The 21,203-nt window shown below is 45.1% G+C and overlaps 1 protein-coding gene across 7 annotated transcripts in view; it reads left to right on the top strand.

The window, feature by feature from the left end:
• The window catches only part of LOC127578717 (protein CBFA2T1-like), a 161,206-nt gene extending 143,120 nt beyond the window's left edge, over positions 1 to 18,086 (top strand). For all 7 annotated transcript variants that reach the window (XM_052031086.1, XM_052031080.1, XM_052031079.1 and 4 more), the window contains 2 exons: positions 6,703 to 6,893; positions 9,597 to 18,086. In XM_052031086.1, coding sequence (XP_051887046.1) covers positions 6,703 to 6,893; positions 9,597 to 9,869 — 464 coding nt within the window. In that variant the 3' untranslated portion in view covers positions 9,870 to 18,086. The remainder of the gene's footprint in view (positions 1 to 6,702; positions 6,894 to 9,596) is intronic.
• Positions 18,087 to 21,203: the final 3,117 nt, after the last annotated feature.

Here is a 21,203-nt window from a genome sequence, read left to right as displayed (position 1 = left end):
GGGGCACAGGACTGAAGGGATAAATAAATCATTGGCTCGTAGGGCTATTAAAAAAATCACTTCAAAAGAGAGAGAGGTGAAAGGAAAAGGAGTTATATAGACTTGACTGAACTACGGCTAGTTTTCTTTGTGCAGTCCTAGTTGTCACATTATATGAAAGGGGTACAGGAGCCCTTCAGATGATTTACAATGATCATATCATAACTAGGTGGTTTTCCTTTCCAGGAAAACTTAACAGGCTTGAACTCTTTTCTCCAGGAAACTGAAAACTGAGCAAATATGTAACAGAGGTCCTTACTAAGTGTTTGGTAAACACTTCCACTAGTCAGAGAGGCTGCAGTGTAAGATAACACCCAGTAAATCTTACAGAATATTTGTTGGCTGTTAATTGCCAGTCAGTGAGTTGGAAGTGATTGTACAGCTAACAATGTCAATTCACTAAGAAAATAGTTCATTTAAAGGGCAGAGGAAAGTTTTGGCAGAAACTACAGCATCTAAATAAGATGTTTTCATCAGAAATGCAGGGAATGGAGGAGAGTTACATAGTGTTCTAATAACTAGTAAAACATTAGAATAGTACAGCACAGGAACAGGCCCTTCGGCCCACGATGTTGTGCCAAACTAATTAACCTAATCCCTTCTGCCTGCACATGGTCCATATTCCTCCATTCTCTGCATATTCATGTGCCTATCTAAGACCCTCTTAAATGCCTCTATTGTATCTGCCTCCACTACCACCCCTGACAGTGCATTCCAGGCACCCAACACTCCCTGTGTAAAAAAAACGTTCCCCGCACATCCCCTTCGAACTTCTCCCCTCTAACCTTAAATATATGCCCTCAAGTTTTAGACATCTCGACCCTGGGAAAAAAAATACTGGCTGTCTACTCTATCCATGCTCTCATAATTACGTATTTCAGTTCAACCTCAGTCACACACAGCAAGATTGACTGACAGTGGAATTAGTCTGAAATAGCATTGTCTCTGTTTGCAGTTTAAATCCAACAGGGATTTTAGGAGAAACATCTTTACCCAGAGAATAGTTAGGATGGGAAACCTTAGGAATGGTTAAGACAAATACACAGATGCAATTAAGGGAAGTGGATAAATGCATAAGGGAGTAGGAAATAGAAATGTTTGCTGATCAGTTGGAATGTAAAGAGGTTAGGGGGAGATTTGTATGGAGTGTGAACATACCACACCTTCTATACCATTCCCCTACACTTTTCCCCTTCTCATCAGTTAGGGCATTGAGTATAGGAGTTGGGACATTATGCTGCAGTTGTACAAGACATTGGTGAAGCCACACATGGAGCACTGTGTACAGTTTTGGTCACCCTGTTATAGAAAAGACATCATTAAACTGGAAAGAGTGTGGATGAGATTTGCGAGGATGCTGCCAGGACTCGAGGGCCTGAGTTATAGGGAGAAGTTGGCAGGCTAGGTCTTAATTCTTTGGAGCATAAGAGATTGAGGGGTCACCTTATAGAAGTGTATAAAATCATGAGGGACATAGATAGGGTGAATGCACATAGTCTTTTTCCCAGGCAAGGGGAACTAAAAACTAGAGGGCATAGGTTTAAGGTGAGAGGTGAAAGATTTAAAAGGGACCTGAAGAGCAAACTCTTCACGCATATGGAATGAGCTGCCAGAGGAAGTGGTGGAGGCAGGGGCAATTACAACATTTAAAAGACATTTGGACAGGTACGTGGATAGGAAAGGTTTAGAGGGATATGGGCCAAACGCAGGCAAATGGGACTATCTTGGTGGACATTATGGTCGGCATGGACCAGTTGGGCCGAAGGGTCTATTTCCGCGTTCCCATAGGACCCTATGCATTGACGAGAATTCTTCTAAAGCCGCTGCATTCAGTGGTCAATGTGAAAGCAAATTGTAGACACGAGAGACTGCAGGTGCACAAAAAGCTGGAGCAACTCAGTGGGTCAGGCAGCACCTGAGTTCCTCCAGCTTTTTGTGTGTTGTGAAAGCAGATTGTGTTTTTCTTGCTTACTAAAAGAAAAGAAAGACTTGCATTTATATTGTTTTTATTTGTTCAATTGTGGGATCTGGGTGTTAGCAGCAAGGCCAGGATTCAATGCCCATACCTAATTGTCCTTGAGAAAGTGGTGGTGAACCACCTTCCAGAACTGCTACAGTCCCTCATGATGTTTCAATCGGGTTTATAGTCAATTAAATACTTACATAAGCACTGTTGTGATCTGGGTAAACTGGAAGCCAATTTTCACACAGCAAGCTCCCGCAAACATCGATGTGATAATGGCCAACCCATTTTTAAACCAATTGAGTGGAGGATGTTCAGTAACTCCCATGGACTTTGTATACATAAACCGGAGAGAGCAAGTTAACATCTCAAACCTGGCAGTGCTTGTGTCTAAGACTGGGAAATGGTTTGGTAATTGTTTTATTATTTTCAGGTATACTGAGACACAGTGATAAACTTAGTTTTGCTAGCCATCCATACAGATACTTTCAAAACTTAAGTACATTGAGGTAGTACAAGGGAAAAGAATAACAGAATGCAGAATATAGTGTTACAGTTACAGAGAAGGTGCAGCACAGGTAAACAATAAGGTGCAGGAGCCCTGATGAGGTAGTTTGTGAGGTCAAGAGTTTTGTCTTTAATGTACAAGAGTCTGATCAAGTGTCTTCTAACAGCGGGATGGAAGCTGTTCTTGAGCCTGGTGGTGCATGTTTTCAAAATTTTGTATCTTCTGCCGGAAGGAAGGGAGGAGAAGAGATAGTGTCTGGGGTAGGAGGGGTCTTTGATTATGTTGGCTGCTTTTCCGAAGCAGTGAGAAGTGTAGACAGAGTCCATGGAGGGAGGCTGGTTTCCGTGATGTGCTGGGCTGTGTCCACAACTCTGCAATTTCTTGCGGCCATGGGCAGAGCAGTTGCCATACCAAGCCACGATGCATCTGGATAGGATGCTTTCTATGGTGCACCTATAAAAATTGGTGAGGGTCAACAGGGACATGCCGAATTTCCTCAACCTTCTGAAGAGGTAGAGGCGCTGGTTGGGCAACTTGTTCAGCATAGGCGAGTTGGGCCGAAGGGCCTGTTTTCAGTGCCGTATAGCTCTGTGACTCTATGACTGTAAGTCTCCATGGTGGGTCTTGAACCCACGACCTTCCGATTCAGAGGCAAGTGTGCTACCGTGCATGAGATGTCACACAATTCTGTGAGGGGTCAGTGGTGATGAAGGTGGTCTCGGGAAGTCGTGTGAAATGGATGGCAGCCCACTTTGCAGAGGAAACATTGTGTGAGAGCATAGGTACGGAGAAGAGAGTGGAAACTCGGTGAAGATGGAAAATACAAGCAGCAGGGAAATCACCCAGTGATGATAATGTGAGTTTGCAGTTTGATATTTCCTCTGACAGTTGGGTAGTTTGACAGCTGGCGTAGAAAGGCTTGGCATTTTTGTACAAGACAGCATTCCATTCTGCGGGGGAGGGGAGAGGCAGAGTGAAAAAGAGCAGAGGGTGAAAGGAGGAAAACTGTCGCACTGTCTCACCTGCAGAAAATACACCATCTGCCAACCCAGAGCAGAATTAGCTCCAAAGTCTGACTCTGCCCTGGCAACTTCTGGGCTTTTGGTTCTGTGAGAGTTTGTGTGTGCCGTTGCCATCTGCAACTGGTAACCGTATCACACTGGTGTCAGGCACCTGCCATTTATTTGTTTATTGTCAGGTTCCCCCACAGGATAAGGAAACACGGTGCTGTGTTACTGGATAGACATCCAGTTGCCCGACCCAGAGGCACAAGTTCAGATCCGATCACAGTGTCGGGCCATTTAATTTTAAAAATTTTGTTCATAAATTAAAAATGAAAATGAAAATCAAAACTGTAGATGGAGACACAAGAGACTGCAGATGCTGGGACTTGGAGCAGTCAGAAATCTGCTGGAGGAACTCAGTGGGTCGAGCAGCATCTGTGGGGGGGGGGGGGGGGGAATTGTTGGTGACGGTAGGGGAAAGGAATTCTGCCCCCACAGATGCTGCTCAACCCAGGATTGTTTGTGGCACAGAACTGCAGATACTGGAAATCTGAAGTATTGCCTAGGTGGCAAAGTGGTGCAGCTGGTAAAGTCGCTGCCTCACAAGCAGCGGAGACCCGGGTTCGATCCCAACCTTGGGTCTCCCTGTGACCGTGTGGGTTTCCTCCGGGTGCTCTGGTTTCCTCCCACATGCCACAGACGTGCGGGTCGGAAGGTTAATTGGCCGCTGTAAATTACCTCTTGTGTGTAGGTGAATGGTAGAATCTGGGAGGAGTTGATGAGAATGTGGGGAGAATAAAAAAATGATGTTAATGTTGGATTGGTTGATGGTTGCCGCAGACTCGATGGGCTGTATCTCTCTATGACTTTAGGACAGAGAACAGTACAGCACAGGAACAGGCCCTTCGGCCCATGATGCTGTGCTGAACTAATTAAGCTAATGATGCCTAATTACACCAATCCCTTTTGCCTGCACATGGTCCTTATCCCTCTGCCACTTGATGAGATTCTCCAGCGTTTTCTGTTTTTATTTCATAAATTAAAAGGCTATTTTCAGTCAGAGTCACCATGAAATTACTGGTCTGTTGTTAAAACACTGTCTAATGTACTAATGTAGGAAGGCCAGCTGGCTCATCAAGCATGTACTAGCTACATTGGCCTCCTCTACATTAGTGAGACCAAGCGCAGACTAGGTGACCTTTGTGCAGAACACCTGCGCTCTGTCCATAACTGCGATCTGCATCTCCCCGTTGCCAGTCACTTCAACTCCCCCTCCCACTCCATCACAGATATGTCAGTCCTCGGCCTCCTCCACTGCCAGGAGAAGTCCAAGCGCAAACTGGAGGAGCAGCACCTCATTTTCTGTCTTGGAACCTTGCAGCCTGACGGCATGAACATTGAATTCTCCCACTTTAGGTAATCCCCACCCTGTGCTTCTCTTCTTCCCTTTGCTAGCCTCTTTTCTTCTATGTTTTCTTCCCTCTGTCTCTCCTTAGTTGACCCATCCCCCAGCGGATCTGCTCTCCCCTCCTCATCCACACCTGCCTAGCACTATCTCTTACCTGCGGCTACCTGTGCCCACCCCGCCTCCCCTTTTTTGTCCACCTATCACTGCTCTGCTTTTCCCTCCTCTATATTAGGCCTCCCCTTTTCCTATCTCCAGTCCTGAAGAAGGGTCCTGACCCGAAACGTTGACCCGCCTGCTTTTCTCCACGGATGCTGCCTGGCCTGCTGAGTTCCTCCAGCATCATTGTATTTTTCATCTAGATTGCAGCATCTGCAGTCCTTTATTTCTCCTCAATGCAAGAGCAATGTGACTGGTCGTGTTTCCTTGCTCTCTCCCCACAGACCTGCAAATCCTTTCCTTTCAAGTTTCTCCCTTTTGAACACCACAATTGAACCTTCACTACCCTTCCCCACTGACAGTCTATTCCATCTCTCTGCCACCCACTGTGTAATAGAGTTTCCTTATGCCAGTTAGGCTTTTCTGCCAAGCAGTTCACTCAGTATCCACTCATTCTTGACAGCAGCTTCTATCTACTGTCTGAACCTTTTCAATGACTTTAAGAACTGCTGTCAGATTGTCTCACAATTTCCACTTTTTTGCAGGTTGACTAACTCTGAGGGGTGACATTATAGAGGTTTATAAAATTATGAGGGGCATAGATAAAGCAGATAGTCACAGTGTTTTTCCCAGTATAAGGGAGTTTAAAACTAGATGGTTCAGGTTTAAGGTGAGAGGGGAAAGATTTAAAGTGGGTCTGAGAGGTACATTTTTCACACAGAGGGTGGTGGGTACATGGAACGAGCTGCCAAAGGAAGTGGCAGAGGTGGGTACAGTTATAACTTTTAAAGGACATTTGGACAGGTACATGGATAGGAAAGGTTTAGAGGGATATGGGAAAAGTGCAGGCAAATGGGATTAGCATGGATGGGCATCTTGGTCAGCATGGATGACTTGGGCCAAAGGGCCTGTTTCCATTCTGTAGAACTCGAAGAATCTATAAAAATAAATTTGCTTCTTCCATCAATCCATATAAATAATGCCCACCATTCCTGGAATCATTTGATAACTACCTTCTGCTTCATCTGTAAAGCCTTTACACCTTTTCTAAAGAACTGAGTACTATAATTTTCCTATTGCCTTTAATGTTTGTTTTCTTCACACCTGCCTTTCCTGTTCATGAAATCACTCCCTCCCTCTGTCTATGGACTCTATCTATACTTCTCGCTGCCTCAGTAAAGACCCCACCCACCCCGGACATTCTCTCTTCTCCCCTCTCCCATCAGGCAGAAGATACAAAAGCCTGAAAGCACGTACCACCAGGCTCAAGGACGGCTTCTATCCTGCTGTTAGAAGACTTGAATAGTTCCCTAGTACAATACAATGGACTCTTGACCTCAACAACCTACCTCATCATTACCTTGCACCTTATTGTCTACCTGCACTGCACTTTCTCTGTAGCTGTTACACTTTATTCTGCATTCTGTTGTTGTTTTCCCTTGTACTACCTCAGTACACTGTGTAATGAAATGATCTGTATGAACGGTATGCAGGACAAGTTTTTCACTGTACCTCGGTACATGTGACAATAATAAACCAATTCCAATTCCCTCTCTGCTGGGATCATTTTGAGCACCCATGTGGCCACCTCTTAGAGATGTTTCTGTCTCTCCTCGGTGAACAGAGGAAGCAGTCAACGAGGTGAAGCGGCAGGCGGTGTCGCAGCTGCAGAAGGCAGTGACCGAAGCCGAGCAGAAAGCCTACGAGATGATAACGGCAGAGCGGGCCAAGATGGAGCAGAAGATAGCGGATGCCAAACGGCAAGCGGCCGAAGACGCTTTCACGGTTATCAACGAGCAGGAAGACACCAGCGAGGTAAGATGTCCTCTCCTCTCTGCTGCTGGAACACTTACTCTGACCACTAGCAACGGCCCTTCCTCTGACAGGTGCTAGTTAGCCCATTGGCTCAGGAGCAGTGACCCGCTCTCAGCATAGAGCAAGGCTCGCTGGCTTGGTCAGTGACCCGCTCTCTGTCTCGTGCCTACCACCCTGCAGATCTCCAGTTCAAGGGGTCCTTCCCAGGCAGAGATCCTCCTGGGGTTGAAATATCAGACTAGAGATCCCACTCACTCTCACTGGGTGAGAGCAGGGCTGTGCAGGGTAACTAATCAAGAGCCCTCGCTCGACTTACATTTACAGCAGGATACTGGGGGTGTCCAGGGCACCACTTTAGACGAAAGCTGGGGGTCTGAAATAAGGTTCTTCCTCTTCCCCAGTTATTCACTGGGTGAGTCAGTGTCACAGGTAGGGGAGCTGCTGTCTCATAGGTCCAGCGATCCTGACTTCTGGTGCTCCTGTGTGGAGAGGTTGCCTTGTGACGGAGTGGGATTCCCCCGGGTGCTCTGGTTTCCTCCCACATCCCAAAGACCATTCGGCCCTTTGACTCTGCTCCACCATTCAATCATGGCTGATTTTTTTTTCAACCCCATTTTCCCCGTAACCCTTAACCCCCCTGACCAATCAAGAACCTATCAATCTCTGCCTAAAATACACCCCAAGACGTGGGTTGCTAGGCTGATTGGCTGCTGTAAATTGTAGGTGAGTGGTAGAATTTGTGGGGGGGGGGGGAGTTGCTGGGAATGTGGGGAGAATAAAATTGTGAATTGTGTAACTGGACACTTGATCAGTGTAGACTTGACAGGCCAAGGTATCAGTTTCCAGACCGAATGATTCTATGATTTTAGAAAACTATACCAGAAGAGTATTTAATAAGAACTGGCTGTTGTGTCAAGAAAGGAAGAAAGGCTTGTATTTGCAGAGTGCCCTCTCACAGGTCCTGCTAAGGTTCTCCAGTGTGCTTCCCAACTAGTGAAGGACTCTTGACATGCAGCTAGGGGTGATATGGGGAAAGCACCACTGTGAATTTGCAAACAACTCCCAGCTAGGACTTAGCCTATGAGGAGAGATCGAGTCGCCAGGGACTACACTCGCTGGAATTCAGAAGAATGAGTGGGGATCTTACAGAAACATATAAAATTATGAAAGGGATAGATAGAGGCAGGAAAGTCGTTTCCACTGGTAGGTGAGACTAGAACTAGGAGACGTAGCCATAAAATTCGGGGGAATAGATTTAGGGCGGAGATGAGGAGGAATTGCCTTTCCCAGAGAGTAGTGAATCTGTGGAATTCTCTGCCCAGGGAAGCAGTGGAGGCTAGCTCATTAAATATATTTAAGACACAGTTAGATAGATTTTTACATTGTAGGGGAATTAAGGGTTATGGGGAAAAGGCAGGTAGGTGGAGCTGAATCCACGGCCAGATCAGACGTGATCTTACTGAATGGTGGAGCAGGCTCGACGGGCCAGATGGCCGACTCCTGCTCCCATTTTTTATGTTCTCATGTTTAATGTTGGTTTTAGTGATGTTGAGGGATAAATATTGACCAGGGCTCTGTTGTTTGAAATAATGTCGCTGGATCATTTAGAGAGAGAGCAGAGGGGGCCAGAACGGTGAGCAGTAGAGCCGCAGCCTCAAAGAGCTGGGGGCCCAGGTTCAATCCTGACCTCGGATGCCTTCTGTGTGGAGTTTGCACGTTCTCCCTGTGACCGCGTGGATTTCCCCCAGTTGCTCCGGTTTCCTCCCACATCCCAAAGACATGTGGTTTGGTAAATTAATTGGCCACGGTAAATTGCCCCTAGTGTGTAGGTAGTGGTAGAATCTGGGGGGAGTTGACAGGACGGTAGAAAAATGGGATTAATGCCGGATTAACGGAGATGGGTGGTTGATGGTTGGCACGGACTCAGTGGGCCAAAGGACCTGTTTCCGTGCTGTGTCTTTCTTTGACTTTAAAGCTTTGCTTTAACGTTGTTGGTGAGGCCTCGTTTGGAATATTGTATTCAGTTTTGGTCATCCTGCTGTAGAAAAGATGCCATGAAGCTAGAAAGAGTGCAGAGGAGATTTACGAGGATGTTGCCGGGTCATGAAGAACTGAGTTATGGAGAGAGGTTGAGCAGGTTGGGGCTTTATTCATTGGAATGTAGGAGATTGAGGAGTGATCTTATAGAGGTGTATAAAATCATGAGGGGCATAGATAAGGTCAATCTGGGCAGTCTTTTTCCCAGGGTTGGGGAATCAAGAAGTAGGGGGCATAGGTTTAAGGCAAGAGGGGAGAGATTTAATAGGAACCTGAGGGGCAACTTTTTCATGCAAAGCGTGGTCAGTTTATGGAATGAGCTGCCAGAGGGAGCAGTTGAGGCAGGTACATTAACAACATTTAAGAGGTACTTGGACAAGTACATGGATTGGAAAGATTTTGGCCAAACATGGGCAAATAGGACTAGCTTAGATGGGAATCTTGGTCAGCATGGACCAGTTGATCTGCTTCCGTGCTGTATAACTCTACGACTTGTATGAAAAAGGTGGGTCCCCTCTCAGTGCCCAGTGCCTTCTAATTCAGAGGCAAGGGTGCTGCCCATGGAGCCTGACCTCTGACCTCCCCCTGAATCTGACCTCTGACCCCCCCGCCCGCACCTGACCTGTGACTTCTAACCCAGAACCTGACCTTTCTTCTGTTCCTCAGAGCTGCTGGAACTGTGGACGCAAGGCCAGCGAGACCTGCAGCGGGTGCAACGCAGCCCGTTACTGCGGCTCCTTCTGCCAGCACAAAGACTGGGAGAAGCATCATCGCATCTGCGGGCAGAACCTTCAGGCCCAGGCCAAGGCCCTGCCTTCCGGAGGCTCGGTCCCAAAGGCCCCCAAGGGTGAGAAGAGTCCCACCCTGGAGAAGACCCCGCCGTCCACCGTCACCTCCAGGTCAGCCACCCCGGCTACTCCGGACGCCGGCGTCCAGTAACGTGACCTCCGACCTGCACCAACAAGGAAGGAAACCCCACGCCCTTCCCCCAGCCTGACCGCGGTTTTGTATCCGGTGTAGACCTCGGCTTTTACAGAAACTTTTTTTCAAAGAAATATAAATTGGCAACTGATGGAGGAGGAGAAAGAAAATAACAGCTTAATATTAGCAAGAGTACACACATCTTTGGAAATGTCCGGAGCAGCCAAACGGCAGAAACTTGCAGCCAGGCTCTCTCACACAAAGCCAGAAGTCGACTGTGGAATGCATCATCCAGCAACAGTGCTCGGGCCTTGAAGACTTTGCGGCAGAAATATCTGAGACTGGATGCTGTACACATCGACATTAACCTCCTCGCTTTCCTCCCTCGTGTGATTCTGCCCCTACACTGCCATTCCACAGCAACCCCCTCCACACCCTGCCCTATTGTCCAAGAAGGTGAACAGTTGCCACGGCAATCGAAAGGGGGCCTGGGACTCCAACTTCTGTGTACTCGACGCACTCTTTACCTCTTGACGAAAGTGGAACTCTTTCAAGAGATTGTAATTTACACAAAAAAAGTCAAAAGTAATGTGGCTATTTTTATCTCACTGCTCTTGAGGAGGATGAAGGAACTTTTGTAATCAGCCTCCATAGCCCTTTGGGTGGGAATCCGCCATGTGAAAGTTGTGCACCCACAGAGGGGGACCATACATTGATTCCTCTGCCCTGCCGCTGTTCAGTCCCTTGCACAAGGGTGTTCAGCAGAGCTAAGCGTTTGCTGATGGCTCCTCCAGCAGGACAAGTGGTGGGAAGGATGGGCTTGTTTATCTTCGCCTGGGGACCTGCTCCTTGCCCGCCACTTTGAAACGACTGACCTCTTGAGAAATATCTCTTCACCTCCCATTTTAACCTCCTCAAAGCAAGCGAACAGTCCGTGTTGTGCGCTAACAGTAAAAAAACTCAAGGCACATAAATGTAATTCTTAAAAAAAAACTGCAGTTGTGGTGATGTGAGGGACTGTGTGTGTAGCCTCCTTGCCGTCAGGAGTTCAGGTATCTGGTGACATGGTGCCTGCTTATTTCCTGCCTGGTCAGAGCTAGACAGCTGCCTGAGATACTTAAATGCCATCGGCCAAAGACTCTCTCCTTTGGTAAGCTTTCTTTGACTGAAAATAGCAGCCACCCTTCTGATACGAGAGACAGCGGAGGAGAGGGGGGTAAAGAAAGAAGCGAAAGGCAAGATATTGGAAACAGTTGATGACTCTTCCATTATTCGAGCTTGCCAAAGCATCCCCCACCCTTCAACCCCATTGTGCAGCCTCCTACCACCACCATCCCCCCAATGGAAAAGGAGACTGGTTGGAGACTGCCAAGAGCTGGCCAGAAATGAAGGTTAAATTTGTGGAGATTTGTATAGCAAGCGGGTAAATCCCACAACACTGACCCAGTGCTGCCCCATTATCCCACCTTCCTGCTTAAAGGGAGTGGGGTGTTGTTGGTAGATCAATGGACAGACAGTTTCCAGCCTGATGTGATTCCCTAAATTCAAAAGTTAATCCTCATTCTGGGAGTTAAAAAATCTTGTCCAAGCTTTGTAAACCAGGCTTCCATCCTCTTGCTATTGGCTGTGCATCATTCACAGAGGCAATTGAGGCATCCTGGGGAACACCACCTGGTCTCCATTGGTGACGATGCATGAATCCCACTGCAGAAGGTTGCACTATATTCTATTATTTCAATGCCATGAATAATTAACTTAACCCACTTGTGGAACCGAACTCTCTATAAATTACTTCTCCATAGTGTTTTGATAGATGTTAGCCAATTGGTCCAGCAGCAACCAATCACATCACAAACTCAAGGGCCAATGGTAACCTTAGCATTCATCATTTGAGGTACCTGACACCCACATCAGCCAAAACATCTAAAAGGAGAGAATTGAAGCCGGTATCCTAGCCTCTACCGTGCTTTACACTGCCAGTTACTAACCAGTGCTCACCTTGGACACACTGGGACCCTTGCCACAAGTAACTCCATGGGAGGTCAACCAGTAGTTAAATAAAACTATCACGTAAACAAGACAATATTTTATTTGTAACTTTCAGAGACAGACAGGCTTCCTTTGGTCGGAACTTGCCAAGCTGTTGAATATTGGTAAATTTTATCTTTTTAATCTACTCCTATCAAGGAAAGGATCTTCCCTGGAATTACCTATCACACACAGACCATGGTAGCAAAGAGACAACCAGCTGATGGTACTCACAATGGGCAAATTGGAACAGTCACAAGAATGACACTTCATTAAGGGGTTCAGGTAACCCTAAGCACATTTTTTTTGCCAAATAAATTTACGTCTGATCATTGCCCAATTACATAGGACACTAACCCAATTTTGAGGATTCAAGCTGTCTACTGAATAGCTGCAACCTGTGAAACAGCTCAGGCAACACGCATCAAGGTGGGACTGAGAAACTCTCCCACTGTCATCTGTGTCTGAGGTGTGGCCTTCAATAACACTGTGTTTTGGAAACAGTGCCAGGCAGCAGAATTGAAATGGCTAATTGGAAAGTTTAAGTGAATGTGATTGATTTGCCCACCATATACGTGAGAGGTGCCCTGTAATTAGTCCTCTGGGTAGGCAAGATATTTGGCTAGTGCTAGTAGTGCCACAGGTCCTCACTGGTGATGTTTGACTGTTGACTGGTGCAGAGTTCATTATTATGAATAAATTATGTCTTTCTGGTAACATGGGTGGGTTCTAAGGGTAATGAGCTCTGGTTGGAGGTATTCCTGAAGATTTCACATGGTCTTTCTATGTAATGAACTGTAGTTGACCTTGTTGGCTGCTTAGAGAGTTCGCTGGTATTCCACAACAGTGTTTGAGTATGTAATGGGTCCCTCTTGTGACCTCCAGATACTGGCAGGTGGAACCTTGCACTTCTGCAGGCTGGCAATGTACATCCCAGGTCCCAGGCTGCTCTACCCATGAGCTGGTTTGACAATGGCCCAGGGAGAGTTCTGCATTTATTATGTACCCCTCAACTAAGTGTGGCTTCTCTCCTGTACTGTATCCCTGGAGTTTGTTACAGAATCTCCTCCCTTCTCTCCACTGTCCACCCATTGGTTGGCCAAAGTTGCACTGCATAGGCTTGCCACACCAATTGGAAAGCCAAAATACTCCTCATTATCCCATTGGAAGTCTCTTGACCCAGTTCTCCTATTTCTTACATTTTTCTAGCTTAAGAAAGAGAAATTAAAACATAAGCATAACTTTTTTTTTAATGCCTCGTGAGTCATCTCCAAAGAGCTGAGTGCAATAGTGTCGTTGAGGTTCAGTCCTTGAAGGTTCTGAGCCAGTCATCAAGTGTTGGGAACACAAACTCAACTCATGGAATTAAAACTGTCAGCAAATTCTCCCCCAGAAATTGGCAAGTGAACAGAGCAAGGAATCAAAGTGGTAACTCATTGATTTATATGAGCTTTGTGGTGTTCTTGCCTTTTATAAAAACCTCTGGGGGGGGGAGGGGGGTTCTTTGTTGTACAGTAAACACGTGATGTAGTCAGCTCTGAGCTCAGTGGAGCAAGATTTCAGAAGCAGAGTTCAACACTCACACACCTTGGGTGCACCATGTAGGACAAAGGACAGACTTCTACCCCACTGACTCCCCCAGCAGTTGCATCTCCTCCTTGAAGGTGTCACTGGCAATGCCAGCATTTATTGCCCATCCCTAACTGCCCTTACACCGAGCAATTGGCTGGGCCATTTTGCAGGGTAGTTAAGAATCAACCAGGTTCCTGTGGGTCAGGAGCCAGAGCAGGTAAAGACAGCAGATTACCTCCCACAAAGGGCATTCGTGAACCAGCTGGTTCCACCTGTTTATTCCAGATTACTTTTTATTCAGAGACACAAGAGACTGCAGACGCTGGAATCTGGAGCAACAAACAATCTGCTGGAGGAACTCAGTGGATCGAGCAGCATCTGTGGGGGGTGGGGGGGGGGGGAAGGAATTGTCCGTGTTGGGTTGAAACCCTGCATCAGTCCTGATGTGTTTCATCCTGAAGCTTTGACAATTCCTTTTCCCCTCACAGATGCTACTCAACCCGCTGAGTTCCTCCACCAGATTGTTACCTTTTATTCAGTTGCTTAAATTTAAATTCACCAGCTGCCATGGTGGGATTCGAACTCATGTTTCCTGATAATAGTCCAAGCCTCTGACTCCAAGATCTCATGTCCAAGTCTTTGGATACTAATCTAGTCTGTAGAGTCCTATCCAATGCCTGGGTTAAACTGGAGTTTATACATCGGTGCATCCAATTATGATAAACATCCTTTACTGGATTACAGAGCACTTAGTCATCACTGAATCATCTTCCCCCATCTCCTCCTCTTTTGCTTTTGGCTACTGTACACCCAAGCACATTTCATCCTCTAAGACTGAAGTGAAATCTTCTTTCCTCTGTTTACAGAAAGCAGGAAATGTAAGATCGGTACAGATCAGGAACCTTTACTCAATGTACCCTCTTGGTTTACATCTGCCTCTAATTCCTCTTGAGCCCTCCTCCAGAAATCCCAATAAAACCAGGTGCCTCTAGGTATCCCAGGCTGTGATCAGATTGGAAGCATACTGTTAGCACTGCACCTCACATACGCATCTTATGTGTGTGTGTCCACCAAAATGAAAACTGAACCAAATTATCACTCTACAACCAAACTACCGAAGCCAAACTCTCTCTCTCTTCAACTTAGCAAAGTCGAAGAGGGCCTAGCTTGCTGGGCCAACAACCAAAACCTCAAAGTTCAGGATTCAACAAAGATAAAGAAAACCGAATAAACTAATCCCTCTGTTCGGCTATGTGTCTCCGTAAGTGAATGAGAAGTCCAGTTTAATTGTTTCACTTGTGAATGGTCAGTGTAAGATGTTGTAGTATTGAAGTCAATGAAAGCAGCCTCTATGGCTTGTGACTTCTTTCTCTTCAGTGAACTTGTCGTGTTGTGATTACTGATTTTTTTGTCTGTTTTTTTTATTTAAGAAGAATTTGTGTAAGCAACCGATAAAATGGCAATTTGTCTCTGCCACCTTTTTATTTTAAATGTTCTGTGTCATTGGTGTGTGCTACATTCTGATTTAATCACCACTTCAGGATTTTAATCAGATTAAACTGATTCCAGTCTTCCTGCACCTTCTGGGTCTATGGGCTGGACTCGTTGTGAAAGTATGGGCACAGAATCCGACACGTTTCTGCCCTCCCACAAATAAATTCTCTGTGCTGTTAAACCATTTAAAGTGGTATTATCTGGGAATTCACTGGATGTGACCCAGAATCTCTGGGAACTTTGTCAACAATACGAGACCTCTGAGAACTTGAGAATGAACTCCTGGTCATTGGTGGCTTGACCCCCAGGAGCCACATTATTTGGTGGCTTTTGGTGTTGAGTTGCATCCAATGACTTATGACTTGAAATATCTTGAGGTTTGGAATAAGTTTGAATCTTTCCTCCAACATTCATTGTTTCCTCTTATACCCTCATCCCCAGAAATGTAAAATTAAAACAATCTCTTTAAGGACTTTGTGTGGTCCAGACTGGATAAAGTGAAAAGGACAAGAAAGGAAGAGCTACTTCCATTCAGGGAGAAGAGTGATGGAATTATCTCCTACTCAATTCCTGGACTCTATTGGGCTTTACCAGATTCCATTAAAAGGGTCACATCCACTGATGACCTCCTCTGGATAGAGACAAAAAATATTGGGAATACTCAGCAAGTCAAGCAGCAACTGGAAAGGGAGACAGTCAGCATTTCAGGCCGATGACTTGGTACCTCAGGACTGCTGCAAATCATAGGCATATAACCCAATCAGATTGCTGGTGATAGCAAGGGAACTCTTCCGAAGTGGTGATGAGGTCATTGGAGCTCCTCGCTTCGAATTTCTCTTCCACATTAACCTCTTCTCCCTCTTCCCCTCCCCTCAAGCTCCCCTCCCTTTGCCCACTGACGAGACCAAGTGCGCTACACGGGTGCATCTGGTGCCACCCATGCAAAAGGAACTTACCAACTTCCGTTAATGGAATTTAATGGGCAGAAGGAAACGGTAATGGAAGGGACAGGTCAACTGTTCCCCATGACTGGGGCAGTGGCCCCTCCCTCCTCTCCACAATGGGCTTCAGCACTAATCAATGACGAGAAAGTGAAAAGGTAGAATTATTGGGGATAATTTAGACTGTGGGCAAAACGTGATATTGGATCAGCCACCCACTTTCCTGACTTTTTATTCGAGAGATATGGCAATACAGCTGACCCAATATTCCATCTTTTATTATTACATCCAGTAAGTAAATAAGAGGAATTGTCTTTGTTCAGAGAGTTGTTAGAATGCAGAATTCCCTCCCACACAAGGAACTGAGATATAAAGCTTAGATACTTTCAGAACAAAACTGGGTGAGCACAAGAGAGAGAAAGGGTGTGGAAAATGATATTGCGGAGGAGATGAGACAGCTGGCATGGGAGAAAAATCATAGATACCAGCAGATTAGTTTGGCCGAATGCTGTATATTCTACAAAACTTTGCGTCATTGCTCCTGTTAACGTCATAGCTTCTGCTCCCATCTGCCCCCCCAAGAGTTGACCGTGCTGGCTTTCAACACGTGGGTTTGGGTGTATAAAAGATACATTTAGCAGTGCTGGCTAAGCTTACTTGTCGAAAGCAAATCATATCAACCTGTGCACTTGTAACACCAGCCATTCTTTCGATTATGACACTTTGCCCATACTCTTGTGCGTTATTAACCTACCCTGTCAGAAGTTACAGGGACTTCTAATCTGACCACCGCTATCATATCCCAAGGGAAATCCATATAAAGAGACTCATTTTGTTTCTGTTATTTCCTCACAGATGTGTATATATTTTTGCTGGTATAAAGTGACAAATTAATCAGCCAGTAGTTTGGTGACTTTGTCCCAAATTGTGCAATATGTAAATTCAGGTTGTTGAAAATTAACTTCTGGTTTCTCAGGACTTTGCATCCCCTCCCATTACTGGACCAATATCAATTCAATCCACACTTACACGGGCAATAAAGAAGTTCAATACCAAACCAAAAATGGCCTCTTTACCTTAGACACATGATCGCCATGTTACATTTTCAATGAACAATCAGTTGGAGATCTCTAAGCATTTGCTCACCTGCATATTCCCTTCCTGATGTTGGTTCCATTGACTTCAATATTGGAAAGAGGTGTGAAGTGGGCAACCAGTACTTGAACCACGTGTGATCAAGGATGCACGCCTACTCCCTGAGCTCTGCCATTTCACTTGAACCTTCACCTGTATCTAGGTAACTTGGATTTATCCACCTTACCAACCAAAGTAGTGACCGACCAGTGGAAATGGTGTAAAAGGCATGTCTAAGGAACCCAATACACTAAGGAATGTTATCTGTAATCGTCACATTCTTGGCTGGCACTGGGGTCATGGAGTTGTTGGGACCTTCCCATGCATTTACAGCATAAATTTTACCAGATCTTTTGTAAAGAATTACCCAACATAAGGAGAAGAACCAGCATCAAATTTTGATGATTGCTAGCAAATTGTTATCCAAGCATTTGTGGAGGTGGAGATCTCAACTTTGTAAAACCATGGTGTAAGATGGGTGAAAGACTGTCTTACATCTCTCTGGGGGCAGTCATCAGAGATAAAAATACAGAGAATATGTTGGCTCCCTATTCCTCATTCTAGATTATGTCACAAAACCCAATCTTCTATCTTTAGGATTATAGTGTGTTATTGCCATTGTCATAACCCCTACTGCACATATGCATACACAATTACACCTCAAGTTTTCCTTCCCTTGAGGTCTCCTGACCCACAATGTCTCTCTCGTCTTCCTTCAAGGTCTCCCTGTGCCATACCCTAGGACACACGTTAAACTTCTGGCCAACCATTGGATTCTTCCAATCCTGCTTACCTCAGACTTACTCTTGTTCACTGGCCCTCTCTTTTGGATAAGCATATGAGCAGATGTGCATAAACCCTGGTGCTAGCATTCAACTTGTTGGTCTTCAGTGTCCTTGTGACAACTCTGTTATCATTTCAGCAGGTCAGGCAGCATCTGGGGCGAGAGAAACAGTGTTAACATCTCAGGCCGAAGATCCTTCATCTGAATTTTTGATGAATGATCTTCGACCTGAAACATTAACCATTTCTCTACAGATGCTGCCTGACCTGCTGAGTGTTTTAAGAATTTTCCGTGTTAATTTAAAACACGGGCAGATGGGACTAGCTCACTGGGCAATGCAGTCGGCATGGACAAGTTGGGCCAAAGGGCTTATTCCCAAGATCTATGACTATAGTTTCAAATTTCAGGCATACACAGGTTTTAACTTCCAATTAATGTTATAATTTCAGCCTATAATACAAATATAGATATGTCCATCTTGGCTTCCAGTCAGATGAGATACTTTGATACTGCAGGGAACACTACTTAACCATGAGAAGCTCTCATAGAATCATATGAGGCCATTTGGCTTATTGAAAGAGCTATCTCACAAGGTTCTTTCCCTTTCACTTTTTATTTATAAATTCATTTTAGATAATTATGGATGTAGTTATAGAATCTGCTGCCACTGCCCTGTCAGGCAGTGAATCCCAGAATGGAGACACAGGTAATCATCAAGCACAATTGGATCTGTATCATATCGGAACAGGCATGTACCAAGTATAAGGATCGGGCGTCTGCGTATCAAAGTGTGGCCTCAGGTTCCTGCCAAAGAAGAGATGTGAAATATCTAGGCCAAGTTTGCACTTGGCCTTCGTCAGAATGAGAAACCAGAACTTAATTTAGTCTGAGCTTTTCCTAGAGTTGTTGGGACAGTAGCTAACCTGTAAGGGAAAGTACTTTCAACATAAACAGCAGCCTCACACTTTGGTTTGCGAGTACAGCAACCTGGATTGTATGTGGTACTTGTTCCTTGGCAAGTGTAATTCCAGGCCATATGGAAATAAGATCTTTGCCTGGAGCACACTCACAGCCTGAAGGTTGTCTTGGTGTAATGTCTAACCATCCTCCATCAGCAATTCCAACAACCGCCACAAAGATAACATTACTTGTCCGCCCCTTCTGTTAAAACACAGTCCAGGCGAACAACAGCGTGATGGACAGCAAACTATGTTGAAAGTACAGTCCCAAACCTATCTTCCATTAATGCAGTGGCTAATTCTTGGAGATTAGCAACAGACCTGCAGTATTTGTTCCTTTTAACGCCGTGCTTCTTTGAATCGGGTATTTTTTCCTTTCTTTGTTGTAAATGTAAATAAATATTTGTAAAAATTTGAAGTGTTTTTTTTAACGACATCTTGCGTGTTTGCATTTAGCCAGAGATTGAAACTGCTGAGTTCTATTCTCAAAAGTCACATGTAGAACCATAGAATCTTACAACGGCGTTGAATTCTCTTTATGTAGTGCTTTTAAGGTGGTAAAATATTCCCGGGGCTTTACAGGAACTTTATTAAATAGAAACTGAACTAAAACTCAGTCCTAACACAATATTTTAAGTGCCTTAAAATGGGGGAGATAGAGAGCTGTAGGTTATATCTTGGATTGAGGAGTGGGTCTACAGATTTCATCAAATATAGAACAGTACATCACTGTAACAGGCCCTTTTGACCCACAATGTTGTACCGAACTAATTAAACGTAATTATTTGTCTAACCAAACTAATCCCTTCCGCTTACACACTGTCCATAACCCTTCATTCTCTGCACATTCACGTGCTTATCTGAGAGCCTTTTAAATGCCTCTGTCGAATTTGCCTCCACTATCACCTCTGGCAGTGCATTCCAGGCAACCTCTACTCTGCGTAAAAAAACTTGTGCCACACATCTCCTTTGAACTTACTTGAGAGAGAATTTTAAAACCAAGCTATTGCTTAAAACTGAGTGCTAGTTTAGATCAACAAGCTGAGGCCATCTAGCCTATTGAATCTGTAATAACACAAGAAAATAGGAGCAGGAGTAGGCCACCAGCCCCTCATTCAATAAGATCACGGCTGATCTATTGCTGGCCTCAACTCTCCCGTGCTAGTTCCCTGTGACCCACAATTCCTCAACTTTTCAAATATTTATCTACCTCAACCCTAAATATATCTAATGATCTGGCCTTCACCACCCTTGGGGGCAAAGAATTCCAGAGATTTTACTCAGTACTTTACACTTTACTGTATTCTGTTACTGTTTTTACCCTCAATGCACTGTGTAATGAATTGATCTGTACGAACGGTATGCAAGACAAGTTTTTCACTGTACCTCAGTACAAGTGACAATAATAAACCAATACCAATACCAAAGATTCACTACCCTCTGAAAGAATTTCTGTAGAAATAGCACCTCAGTTTTAAATGACTGGTCCCCTATTTTGTAGCTATGTCCCCTTGCTTATGACTCTCCCACTAGTGAAAACATCTCAACATCTACCCTGTCAAGCCCCCTGAAGATCTTGTATGTTTGAATAAGGTCACCACTCATTCTTCTAAACTCCAAGGAATACCGGCCCAAACTGTCCAGCCTCTCTTGATAGAACAACCCTCTCATCCCAGGAATTCTTCTGGTGAATATCCTTTGGACTGCCTCCAATGCTCTTGTATCCTTGTTTAAAGATGGCAACCAAAACTGTGCAGTACTACAGGTGTGGCCTCACCAACACCCTGTAATGAAAAAACAAAACTGTTTTGTAATAAAGGCCATAATGTTGTTTACCTTCTTACCTACTTGTTTTACCTGCCTGATAACTTTAAGATCAGCCACCTGTATTTATAGAGCATTTTTATTCTAATAAAACCCTGGAATGTGCTCAATGCATTGGGCTTTATGTAAACAAAATTTGACCTGGGCCACATCAGAAGCTGTTAGGGAAAAGGGGTAGATTTTAGGGAGTGTCTTAGAGTTAGGTTTAGGGCGGGAATTCCAGAGCTGAAGGCTGCAACATGTCTGTCAATGTTGGAGCGACTGAAAACAGATGCTGCAGGGGACAGAACTGGAGGGAGTCATGCACAGGTCCTACCCAGCTTACGAACGCCTGACTTATGTACAGCCCATACACACGAGCGAGCGTTTGGGAGACGCGCGGGATGGATTTGCTGGCTGCAGGAATCTTCTGCTGCCTGGGAACTCACTTTTTCTGACTTGCGAACTGTTTGAGTTGCGAATGGTTCTCAGGAATGGAACCCTGCTGTAACTTGGGAAGAGGAGCAGACTTCCATTCTTCCAATGGAAGAATCGGAAAATAAGGCATGAGCTTTTTTTTATTCCAAAATAAACTTTATTCATCCTAAAAAATAAACTATATTCAACAATAAAACAG

This window comes from Pristis pectinata, chromosome 16 (assembly GCF_009764475.1).
Source record: "Pristis pectinata isolate sPriPec2 chromosome 16, sPriPec2.1.pri, whole genome shotgun sequence".
Taxonomy (NCBI): Eukaryota; Metazoa; Chordata; class Chondrichthyes; order Rhinopristiformes; family Pristidae; genus Pristis; species Pristis pectinata.
This window is presented reverse-complemented; position numbering and strand designations above follow the sequence as displayed.